The sequence below is a fragment of the Tachysurus vachellii genome, chromosome 14, assembly GCF_030014155.1.
Source record: "Tachysurus vachellii isolate PV-2020 chromosome 14, HZAU_Pvac_v1, whole genome shotgun sequence".
Classification (NCBI taxonomy): Eukaryota; Metazoa; Chordata; class Actinopteri; order Siluriformes; family Bagridae; genus Tachysurus; species Tachysurus vachellii.
This window is the reverse complement of record NC_083473.1, coordinates 23,444,818-23,457,317: the sequence shown is the minus strand read 5'-3', so window position 1 is coordinate 23,457,317 and position 12,500 is coordinate 23,444,818. Positions and strand designations below refer to the sequence as shown.

Sequence of the window (12,500 nt, the reverse complement as noted above, 5' to 3'; positions counted from 1 at the left end):
CATTCGATTCAGTACCTGCTGCTGCATTCGATTCAGTACCTGCTGCTGCATTCGATTCAGTACCTGCTGCTGCATTCGTTTCAGTACCTGCTGCTGCATTCGTTTCAGTACCTGCTGCTGCATTCGTTTCAGTACCTGCTGCTGCATTCGTTTCAGTACCTGCTGCTGCATTCGATTCAGTACCTGCTGCTGCATTCGATTCAGTACCTGCTGCTGCATTCGATTCAGTACCTGCTGCTGCATTCGATTCAGTACCTGCTGCTGCATTCGATTCAGTACCTGCTGCTGCATTCGATTCAGTACCTGCTGCTGCATTCGATTCAGTACCTGCTGCTGCATTCGATTCAGTACCTGCTGCTGCATTCGATTCAGTACCTGCTGCTGCATTCGATTCAGTACCTGCTGCTGCATTCGTTTCAGTACCTGCTGCTGCATTCGATTCAGTACCTGCTGCTGCATTCGTTTCAGTACCTGCTGCTGCATTCGATTCGGTTCCCGCTGCCTCTGATTCAGTACATTCAATACTGATCAGTGTATTTATGTACAATACAGAATACATCTGCCATATTTCCACTGTCATGTGACCTAAAATCTCATAATAACCTTTTAAAAAAAACTGTTCAAAGTTAACAATTTACTCGGATGTTGTTAACCATAAGGAACCGGGTTCGATACCTCTTAAAAAGAGCCGAGGCACTGCCTTCCAGCATTATCGAGTTCGACAGCCCTGCAGTGCCAGAGTGCAGTTGCATTATGGGATAGCGCAGTGCAGTGCAGTGCGGTGTGGTGTGTATCAGTGCCATGCTGCAGAATGTCAGCAGATGCAGCAGGTCATGTGGGGATTTCTGTCCTACTGTTTTATGAATAGAGATTAAAAATAAAAAAAACCTACCACTTCGGGATGTAAGGATGTTCAGATTCAGCACATGACTCTAGAGCAAAATAATAAATAAGTGGAATTGGATCTTCATGAGATATACAGTATATTACAGCAGAAATGTTAAGAGAGAGAAAAATATCAGAAAGAGAACCGTGCAAATCTGAATAAACAACAACACCGCTGTATAAAATGACAGGATTTACTGCAAGATACAGTAGTTCTGTACAACACCAGTCATTGTTCAGTACTATATATAATTCACATAGAAGTAACTTGACGATCTTTCGCTGTTCTTCCTCAGGATGACATTTCTCTGAGCGGTTACAAGAAGTACCTCATGTCCCAGGCTGCACCTCTTCCACTCACTGCTGCTGAAGAAGAACTGAAGAAGATTAAGCTCAGCGAGGTACACGAGACCCGTTCGGGTCGACGGGAATCGTTTAGATGTTATGTGTAGATGATGTTAGGGAGTAAAAGATACCTGGGGACCTTCAGAGGTTGTGGAATAAAGCGCTTTTGAGTAAGAACCTACCTAAAAACGTTCTTTCATCTCCGCAGTGTAGCTAAAGTTATTCTGCTTTGGCTCGGTGCAACAGAATCCCTGGCATTTATAAAGAGCGGTTAGTTTTGCTCTCTGAAGTCACTGCTGAGCTTCTTGTTTTCGGTGGAAATCGTGTGTCTTAAGGCAGAACCATATAAGGAAATGCGCTGAAAAGCTGGAGCCGTGTCTTCCTTCCTGAAGACAACCAATCAGAGAAGGAGAAGTTGCAGAAAGGAAGTGACTACGGGAAGCGAGTTATATGGCACCAGACTGCAGAGATCTACAGAACGATGTTTTTTTCATGGTGTATCTGAGAGCACAGATTTGTTAAGAACGTTATAACATCGATAGAGATTAAAAAATAAATCATAAAAAATGATTAAAATAATCCAGGGCAGGTTACATACTTTATTCAAGAATAATAAAGGAAGCTTCTCGTGTATCATTTTATGTGTGTAGATTATTTGAAGATTGTTAGTAAAGCGATCGATACACGTGTTGATGTGTTGTACGTGTTCAGGTGCAGACCGACATCGGCGTGGACACCAAGCAGCAGACGCTGCAGGGTGTCGCGTTCCCTTTGCACGGAGATGCCATGCAGGCGTTGCAGAAGTTCAAGGACAAGAAGCTCAACTACGTCCAGCTGGTACGTCCGGGTTCCTCGTACAGAAAACGGACGGATGGATGTTGTAAAGTAATATTTAAGGAATATACAGCTACATATTACAAAAAGCAACACCGGTCCCATCTCTTTTATTTCTTCTTCTTCTTAATAACTAATCGTTTATTTTCATATTTTCTATATACTCTTGAATTATGTATAAAAACATGCAAATTTACATTTCTATCATTTAGCAGACTCCCCTATTTATACAACTGAGCGATTAAGGGTTAAGGGTCTTGCTCAGGGGCCCAGCAGTGGCAGCTTGGTGGATGTGGGAATCGAACTCATAACCTTCCGATTGGTAGTCCAGCGCCTTCACCACTTGGCCAGAGCCAGGGCAAAAGGGACTGCCTGGAGGAGGGGGAAAGAAAAGAAGGAAAAAGCGGGAAAACAAAAATTCTTCTGTGTTTTTTAACAAGAATATATTTTTAATTAATATCAAATTTATTAAAATTAAATTTGTTTGTTTTTTTAACAAGAATATATTTTTAATTAATATAAAATTTATTAAAATTAAATTCGTTTGTTTTTTTAACAAGACTATATTTTTAATTAATATTAAATTATTAAAATTAAATTTGTTTCTGTTTTTTTTAACAAGAATATATTTTTAATTAATATTAAATTTATTAATATTAAATTCTTTTCTGTTTTTTAAACAAGAATATATTTTTAATTAATATTAAATTTATTAATATTAAATTCTTTTCTGTTTTTTAAACGAATATATTTTTAATTAATATTAAATTTATTAATATTAAATTCTTTTCTGTTTTTTAAACAAGAATATATTTTTAATTAATATTAAATTATCCCTCTACAAATAAGTAACTTACATGTAACTTGATGGTGGATGATATCGATACAACGATTGAATGAATGAAATCTGAAGTAAAACCATGAGAATGGTTCGGTTAGTCAGACGCTGAACAGGTTTATCTTTCTGTGTCGTGAATCAACAGAAAGTCGATTTTGTCAAGGAGCTCATCATGCTGTCTAACACCGAGCTGACGGATCTGAAAGATTTACCCAAGAGGATTCCTAAAGACGCCGCACGCTACCACTTCTTCCTCTACAAGCACACACACGAGGGAGACTACCTGGAGTCTATAGGTAAATATCTTCATCTTATCTACAAAGTAAACGTTGATATCAAACCCATTTCTGCTCTCTGAGGTGCACCAAGTGTTTGTTCATAAGCCTTTAGAATTTGAAGTTGTTATCTTCAACCACTTAAATTCTACGCAAGGTCCTCAACAGACATAAAAACATCACAAGCCAGCAGTCTAATGACTCATTTTATATCAGACATAAAATCATTATTTTTGTACTGATTGAAAATTTCCATGCTGCAGTGTTCCTAAAATCAGTGGAAAATGTTTTCTTAAAGGTGGGGTCTCCGTTGTTTGAAAGCCAATGTTGACATTTGAAATCACCAAAACAAACACGCCCCTAACCCAAATAGGTCCCACCCCTGTATCGATAGCTCCGCCCACAGATACATACGTAACCCAGGCGACTAACGGAAAGAAACGTGTCTTTATCATAGCTGAAGTGAAGAACAATACGATTGTAGATAAACAAACAAGCAAAAATGACACACAAGCATAATCATGTAAAGGACAAAGGCATATATTAGTTCTGTGTAACAAAACAAAACCAACGTTACTCACCTATCGAGAAGGAAAAAAGCGCCTCGGCGTCCCATCGCAGGCCTTCCTGCTCCTTCAGTTCTCTCCAGCGCTGGAAAGCTGATCCTATATTAACACGTCCTACTTCTTACCTTATCGTAAGTCTTTCTTCTCTTTCTTTCTTTGTTTTTATCCTCCATGTCAATGTTAAAACCGCTTTCTGCTAATGTCACACACTGAACACTCTCTCCGCCCACATTGACAAGACACGCCCCTTTCTGCTCATTGGCTACACGATTGTTTTGTTTTTGTTTTGTTTGGCGTCCCGACGCAGTTTTCTGAAGCATTTCTTAAACAACAGAGACCCCACCTTTAATGTTTTTTAAGGCTTGCAGAGACTTTCTGCTCCGATCACGGTAGCTATATAAGAGCACAAAAGAATGCCGTAAGGATGTGAATAAAACGGGTTCAGAGCTTGACTTTGTTTTCTTGGTTATATTTGTTCGTTTTTTTTTTTTTTTTTATATCATATTAGATCAGACATTCGTCTTCATATAACATTTAATGTGTTGTAGTGTTCATTTACTCGATGCCTGGCTACAGCTGCAGTATTAAAGAGAGGATGCTTTACTCCAGCTGTAAGAATCCTCTCATAGACATGGTGGAGAACAAACTGCAGATGGAGGTAGAGAAAAAGGTACGAGCGTCAAAAAACTGCTGAATAATTCTTAACTAAAATAAAAACTTTATTTTGATCAGTTCTTACAAATTTTCCTGATTTATTTATTTATTTTTCTTCCCCATATCTCTTGCCGTCTCAGTTGGAAATCGATAACGGTGAAGAGTTGACCGCTGACTTCCTGTACGGAGAGGTTCACCCCAAACAGCACGCACACAAACAGGCGTTCGCTAAACCCAAAGGTCCCGCCGGAAGGCGAGGCGACCGCAGGATCACTCGACATCCCGGAGACGGCGAGGAAGCCGACGATTAATCCGACCGCATTCCGTCTTTTTTCCCTGTGGAACGTTCCAAACAGCGGAGGCCTGTTTTACACAAAGCTATCTACCTTTAAAAAAAAAAAAATAATAATAATAACACAGCATATGTATATTTTGCCCCCAAATCAACAGCCTCATAATGAACTATGCACGCATCCAAACTTACTCATGTGGTGGTTTGACTTCTGTAGCTGACTCAATTGGTCTGAAAACAAAACATGAGCTAAAAGTGTTCTAATTAATGCCAGGAATCTTCCTCTTAGTGCAGAACTGAAAAAAAAAAAAACCCATACACACGACACTGGCATCACTGTAATACATACCACAGATTTAAACAATTAGAAATCATGATATAAAGAGGCACCATTCAGGTCTGTATGTAGAATGTTCTGAAAATCTCACGCATCGTTCAGCGAGCGCAGTAAGAATTGTTACGTTATCGGACGGTTACTACTACTTTAGCACGAGCATGTAAGCTCTGAAATGTGAACAAAGGACAAAAAAAACCTCCACAAAATCCATTTATCTTTTTTTTTTTTTTTTTTTTTTTTTTTTTTTAATTCCAACTGTGTAAAAAGTTTTGTATTTTTACACGAGGCCTAAGTTATAGACGTATTCAAAGATCACAACAAAAAAACACTGTACGCTCAGCTCACATTTACGAACTCCGCTCATAGATATTTTAACGTTAGACGTCGCTTTTTATATCGCAATAAAAGTATCGTTTTTGATATATAACTGACTGTCACTTGCTCATCTTCCCATTCGCAGAGAAAAGTTTTGGGTTTTTTTTCCCCTACGTAACGATGCAAGTCGCGTAGACCACAGGCTTGTTTTGATCTCTGTAGCGTGGCTTAGTTTGGCGTTCTGTCTAATTTAGCTACCGTTTACCGGGGGGGGAAAAAAAACGAAACCCAGAGTCGTAGAAACGTCTCGACCTACCGGGTAGAAATCAATGCAAATCCACTCTGTGTGAAACTTTACACTGTACACCGATAGATAAGGGAAACAACAAACAGAAAGGTTGAACGAGATGAATTGGCTTCAGAATTTTTATTCAGAGAATTACTTGAAATACATATTTACAATAATAACTTTTAGAATTTTAGAACTAGCTCACTTCTTATTTGCTTCTAATTGCTGGCGCTGATTGTGTATTTTCTACAAATGTAGCACAAGGCATCGGGAAAACTACTAGCATGATGATACAGAAGCCAAACACGTCTAAAGATAAACCACTGTCTGAACATCTGCACGAGCCAACGGTCATGTAAATGGAATCATATAGTGAATTGTGTCTCCTGTTCGGTGGTCTTCAGAGTGCTTTTTCTGTATTGTTTTTTTTTTTTTTTTTTTTTTAAGAATAAAAATATTCAAATCAGAAATGACTTCTTTAATTGATTAATATCAAAATCACACACTTAAGTTTGATTTTCTTTAATAGGGAAATCATAAAAAAAAAAAAAAAACATAATGTACAGAATATTTACAGAACGTTTTAGATTTTTACGAGTCGGGTTTCTTGTCTCTCTGGACGTTGGTGAGAAGATGATTGAAGTTTATGGTCCTTCCAACTCAACAAGCACCTAGCAGATGAAAACACAACAGAGAAATTTTCAAGAGATGGAAAAAAAATTCTCAGTTAGCGAGATTTATTTAATGGTCCTATATTGCTACAAGAGTTATTAAGCAAATCCTTCTTTGTGAATCCTTGTCTTGTGAAAGCTTGTACATTAAAGGTGGGGTCTCTGTTGTTTGAGAAATGCTTCAGAAAACTGCGTTGGGATGCCAAACAAAACAAAAACAAAACTAACGTGTAGCCGATGAGCAGAAAGGGGCGTGTCTTGTCAATATGGGCGGAGAGAGTGTTCAGTGTGTGACATTAGCAGAAAGCGGTTTTAACATTGACATGGAGGATAAAAACAAAGAAAGAAAGAGAAGAAAGACTTACGATAAGGTAAGAAGTAGGACGTGTTAATATAGGATCAGCTTTCCAGCGCTGGAGAGAACTGAAGGAGCAGGAAGGCCTGCGATGGGACGCCGAGGCGCTTTTTTCCTTCTCGATAGGTGAGTAACGTTGGTTTTGTTTTGTTACACAGAACTAATATATGCCTTTGTCCTTTACATGATTATGCTTGTGTGTCATTTTTGCTTGTTTGTTTATCTACAATCGTATTGTTCTTCCCTTCAGCTATGATAAAGACACGTTTCTTTCCATTAGTCGCCTGGGTTACGTATGTATGTGTGGGCGGAGCTATCGATACATGGGTGGGACCCATCTGGGTTAGGGGCGTGTTTGTTTTGGTGATTTTATATGTCAACATTGGCTTTCAAACAACGGAGACCCCACCTTTAAACACGTACAGTATTTGAGGGACTTCTTAATGCATTGAAATGAAGCAGTTTTGGTTTATTGGCACAGTGTTATATGTATATTTGAGGCCTTGACACCTTGTTCCAGCTTTAATCCAGGATTGAAGCCATCTAAAGTACTTCAAGAGTTTGTATCATGATAGAAATACACACCTCCTTTATCAGAGGTCTCCTGTTCTTCCTTTCACTCAGGCACTGGCTGGCCACGTTGTACATCCTTTCCACAGACTCCATATCCCAATCCATCATTTTCTTATCTATAAACTCCTCCAGTGTGATCTCCTCATCCTCGATCTCGTCCTTCATCTCCATCTGAGAAAGACGACGTAAAACGTAAAATCGATACGAACAGAAGGTTAATATTGTAAACTGTACTATAAGTAACATATGTTTAGAAATTCTGACATTAAGTGTGTGATTATGCTGCATGAATAAGGGTGACATAAGGGGGTATAAGGATATAATATTAGTATGAGAATGACATTTATTGCTGAGGACTGACCAGAAGTTTTGGGTCCCGGTTTTCATCAACAGGAGGAAGTCCAGACAGAATTTCCAGCAGCACCTGGAAGGACCAGTACGTTAAAATGATTTTATTACTATTACACCATTTCTTTACACAATTCCCAGTTTCCACTGGTTAACAATTAAGCTGTGACGAACCACTCCGAAGCTGAAGATGTCTGACTTTGGTGTGATCTCTCCTCTCAGGGCCTCTGGTGCCATGTAAGCCGTCGTCCCAACGATTTTCTCAGTAATCACCGTCGTGTTCGAGCGCTTAGCCGACGCACGCGTTAAACCAAAATCTGAAATCTTGGGAACGAAGGATTCATCCAACAAGATATTCCCACTATAAAGTAAAATACATTTTTATTTAAAATTTTTATTTTATTAGAATGCACCTTATTATTCATTCATTCATTCATTCATTTTCTACCGCTTATCCGAACTACCTCGGGTCACGGGGAGCCTGTCTCTATCTCAGGCGTCATCGGGCATCAAGGCAGGATACACCCTGGACGGAGTGCCAACCCATCACAGGGCACACACACACACACACACTCTCATTCACTCACGCAATCACACACTACGGACAATTTTCCAGAGATGCCAATCAACCTACCATGCATGTCTTTGGACCGGGGGAGGAAACCGGAGTACCCGGAGGAAACCCCCGAGGCACGGGGAGAACATGCAAACTCCACACACACAAGGTGGAGGCGGGAATCGAACCCCCAACCCTGGAGGTGTGAGGCGAACGTGCTAACCACTAAGCCACCGTGCCTGTTATTTATTTAATATTATATTATTTAAAAGTTACTACTGTTTAGCATACACAAAAAAAAAGGTTTAAAGGCAACCAGAACCTGGGACTGGGTCATTGTTCTAAATGTTGGTAACTAAATGCACATAAATAAGATCAAAGTGACAAAGCTATTAATTTATAAATGTAAAAATGACTTAAACTTTCATAGGAAATCTTTAAATAAGCAGGACTACTACAGCACAAAAGGATCACACACACGTCATTTTATATCGTTTATGTACTGAACAGAAGGACGCAAGTTCGAATCCCAGCTCCAACAAGCTGCCACTGCTGGGCCCTTGAGAAAGGCCCTTAAACCTCAACTGCTCTGTTATTCCAAGCTGATCAGCACTATTTTAATTAAGAATCAAAAGTTCAGCACCTTTTCACATCCCGATGTATGTGGTTGTGTTGGTGAAGGTACTCGAGTCCTCTGGCTGTCCCGAGCGCTATCACGCTCCTCACCTGCCAGGATAAAGGACTGCTTTCCTCCTGTACACAAGTATACAATAATGTTAAACAGCTGAAACTTGACTGTAAATAATGACTAATCTGCTAAATTGGGATTAAATCGACAACACAACTGCATGTACGAATAAAACAGAACTGGTATATTGTCATTCTGGGAAAAAAAAACCAAAAGGTTCAAGCTGCTTCAGAGCGGGATGTGTGGTTCGAGATACGACGGTTTAAATCCGAACTATACAAAAACGTTTGATTGGTGAGGTGCAGAGAGAGGTCATAGAAGTGATATAAAATTGGATTTAATTACTTACCAAACACGCTAGTCGATCCAATAATGAACCGTTAGTCATGTAAGCATAGACTAAACATGGATACTGGCCATCACTGGAATAACCAACCATATTCACCAGATTCACATGTTTTAACCTGGAAAGAAAAACAAAACAAGAAATACATATTCGTGCCATCAAAGCACTAAACACGCCGGACAAAATAACACTTAATAAGTGACCATATGAACATATTGATGCTGTTAGAAAACTTACCATCTAAATAATAAATATTAAAGGTGGGGTCTCCGTTGTTTGAGAAACGCTTCAGAAAACCGAGTCGGGAAACCAAACAAAACAAAAACAAAACAAACGTGTAGCCAATGAGCAGAAAGGGGCGTGTCTTGTCAATATGGGCGGAGAGAGTGTTCAGTGCGCATGTGTGACATTAGCAGAAAGCGGTTTTAACATTGACATGGAGGATAAAAACAAAGAAAGAAAGAGAAGAAAGGCTTAAGATAAGGTAAGAAGTAGGACGTGTTAATATAGGATCAGCTTTCCAGCGCTGGAGAGAACTGAAGGAGCAGGAAGTTGGTCACATTCACAGATTGGAGTTTCCCCGAGTCAATAACTCATGTTATTGACTCGGGAACACTTTACTTAAGACGCCGAGGCGCTTTTTTCCTTCTCGATAGGTGAGTAACGTTGGTTTTGCTTTGTTACACAGAACTAATATATGCCTTTGTCCTTTACATGATTATGCTTGTGTCATTTTTGCTTGTTTGTTTATCTGCAATCGTATTGTTCTTCCCTTCAGCTATGATAAAGACACATTTCTTTCAAACGTTTCTTTTCACGTGGCTTTCAAACAACAGAGACCCCACCTTTAAGCTTTTATTATGAGCCAGAGTGGAAAAGAGTGACACACACAGACAGTAGGAAAGTTCTGAGTGGTTTTTCACCTCCTTAGTGTTTGAATCTCTTGACTGAACTGAGACTTGAGTTCCTCAGGAGACAGACCATCTACCTTTAAGCAGAAGATATAACAAAAATAATGACCACAATGCACACCGGTGCTTATTGTTGCTTCAAATAACGCATGTGCACTTAAAGGTTCGTACATCACTCTAAGTTGCAAGTACTTACTAAGTTCAGTTTCTTTACTGCGACAGGCTTGATGTTGTGCAGACCCTTGAAAACGATTCCAAAGCCACCTTCGCCCAGTCTGCTGCCTCCCACTGAAGCTGGCCGCTCATCCCAGTTCCCTGTGATGTGTGTCAGCTCACGATAAGTGAAGGCGTAGAAACCTGGATTCGAGAAAGCAGATCATATGATTAGATCATACGATTATTTAATTTTCTCATATTTGTGTTTTCTCTGTTTTGTTTATCTTACCGATGAAATATCTGACAAGTAAATGGCTATAGTCCAATTTCTTGAACTGGTGACTTAAGCTACATCAGGAAAGACTACACAAGTGCAGATTATTAAACATTAAAGGTGGGGTCTCCGTTGTTTGAGAAATGCTTCAGAAAACTGAGTCGTACGGTGGCCGGGAAGTGCAAAACAAATTAACAAAACCGAAAACACATTAACAAAACCCAAACCAAATTAACAAAACCGAAAACACATTAATAAGTCAGACAACCCGGAAGAGGTTGGTATAATTTGTGAATGGAAACTTACCATCATCGGACGAGACACCTTTCATTCACCTTTATATCTTTAATGACAGTCGTCTTGTCCAATGATCGGTAAGTTTCCATTCACAAACTATACCTACCGCTTCCGGGTTGTCTAAACCGGTGCATGAAACACATTAACAAATCAGAAAACAAATTAACAAATCAGAAAACAAATGAACAAATCAGAAAACACAACGACATTTCAGACAACCCGGAAGCGATTGGTATAGTTTGTGATTGGACAAGACACCTGTCACTCAAAGTATACATGAAGTTCAACAGTCTGCCACAGGGAAAAGTTGGAATGGATGGATGGAATGGATTACTGTGGATTAATTCTGTTATTTTCTTGAACGGAGAACTTTATTTAAACGGAGAACTTTACACATTACACATAAGATTCCATACCTGTATATCTTGAGTGACAGGTGTCTTGTCCAATGATCGGTAAGTTTCCATTCAAAAACGATACACTACCGTTTCTGGGTTGTCTGACTTGTTGTTGTGTTTTCGAATTTGTTAATGTGTTTTCTGATTTGTTAATTTGGTTTGGGTTTTGTTAATTTGTTTTGCACTTCCCGGCCACCGTAGAGTCGGGACGACAAACAAAACAAAAACAAAACAAACATGTAGCCAATGAGCAGAAAGGGGCGTGTCTTGTCAATATGGGCGGAGAGAGTGTTCAGTGCGCATGTGTGACATTAACAGAAAGCGGTTTTAACATTGACATGGAGGATAAAAACAAAGAAAGAAAGAGAAGAAAGACTTACGATAAGGTAAGAAGTAGGACGTGTTAATATAGGATCAGCTTTCCAGCGCTGGAGAGAACTGAAGGAGCAGGAAGTTGGTCACATTCACAGATTGGAGTTTCCTGAGTCAATAACTCCTGAGCTAAACGCTGTTACTACACAAATAACACCTCTTTTCTATCGTAGTAATGTAGAGACGCAGCTACAACCGTGTTTTGTGTAGTAACAGTGTTTACCTCAGGAGTTATTGACTCGGGAAACTCCAATCTGTGAATATGTGACCAACTTTACTTAAGACGCCGAGGCGCTTTTTTCCTTCTCGATAGGTGAGTAACGTTGGTTTTGTTTTGTTACACAGAACTAATATATGTCTTTGTCCTTTACATGATTATGTTTGTGTGTCATTTTTGCTTGTTTGTTTATCTGTAATCGTATTGTTCTTCCCTTCAGCTATGATAAAGACACATTACTTTCCGTTAGTCGCCTGGGTTACGTATGTATGTGTGGGCGGAGCTATCAATACAGGGGTGGGACCCATTTGGGTTAGGGGCGTGTTAGTTTTGGTGATTTCAAATGTCAACATTGGCTTTCAAACAACAGAGACCCCACCTTTAAGATTTTTCTTTCATTCAGCTTTTGGAACTACAGCTTTTCAGTCGGTTAAAACAAACGCTTGCCTATAATAAATATGTGAATTGCAATATGATGTACTATAAAAGATGATGACAAAATAAGACCGATCGATGCTGACGGTCACAAAGACACAAAAAGCATTTTCTAAACAACACGATTTAATAAAGAACATCATCAAGCTGTCTATTTGCTTATGTTAAGTAGACAGAGTTACTAAGTTTTATTGTACATATTAACTTGGGAGTTGGTTTAAATCCATCGTATGAAAGTCACTGTGAAGTCAGTATTGGATTAGGAGTGTGTGT

General features: G+C 39.2%; 2 protein-coding genes across 2 annotated transcripts in view; one reads left to right on the top strand and one right to left on the bottom strand.

The window, feature by feature from the left end:
- The window catches only part of twf1a (twinfilin actin-binding protein 1a), a 9,485-nt gene extending 3,852 nt beyond the window's left edge, over nucleotides 1-5,633 (top strand). Inside the window, exons 5-9 of the mRNA XM_060886351.1 lie at nucleotides 1,182-1,286; nucleotides 1,942-2,067; nucleotides 3,048-3,198; nucleotides 4,292-4,413; nucleotides 4,538-5,633. Coding sequence (XP_060742334.1) covers nucleotides 1,182-1,286; nucleotides 1,942-2,067; nucleotides 3,048-3,198; nucleotides 4,292-4,413; nucleotides 4,538-4,708 — 675 coding nt within the window. The 3' untranslated portion in view covers nucleotides 4,709-5,633. The remainder of the gene's footprint in view (nucleotides 1-1,181; nucleotides 1,287-1,941; nucleotides 2,068-3,047; nucleotides 3,199-4,291; nucleotides 4,414-4,537) is intronic.
- Nucleotides 5,634-6,082: 449 nt separating this feature from the next.
- irak4 (interleukin-1 receptor-associated kinase 4) overlaps nucleotides 6,083-12,500 on the bottom strand; it is a 10,455-nt gene continuing 4,037 nt past the window's right edge. The window contains exons 4-11 of the mRNA XM_060886350.1: nucleotides 10,275-10,435; nucleotides 10,091-10,155; nucleotides 9,171-9,285; nucleotides 8,777-8,886; nucleotides 7,752-7,938; nucleotides 7,591-7,653; nucleotides 7,242-7,400; nucleotides 6,083-6,301 (exon numbers count right to left, since the gene is read on the bottom strand). Of these exons, the coding sequence (XP_060742333.1) occupies nucleotides 6,275-6,301; nucleotides 7,242-7,400; nucleotides 7,591-7,653; nucleotides 7,752-7,938; nucleotides 8,777-8,886; nucleotides 9,171-9,285; nucleotides 10,091-10,155; nucleotides 10,275-10,435 (887 nt within the window). The 3' untranslated portion in view covers nucleotides 6,083-6,274. The remainder of the gene's footprint in view (nucleotides 6,302-7,241; nucleotides 7,401-7,590; nucleotides 7,654-7,751; nucleotides 7,939-8,776; nucleotides 8,887-9,170; nucleotides 9,286-10,090; nucleotides 10,156-10,274; nucleotides 10,436-12,500) is intronic.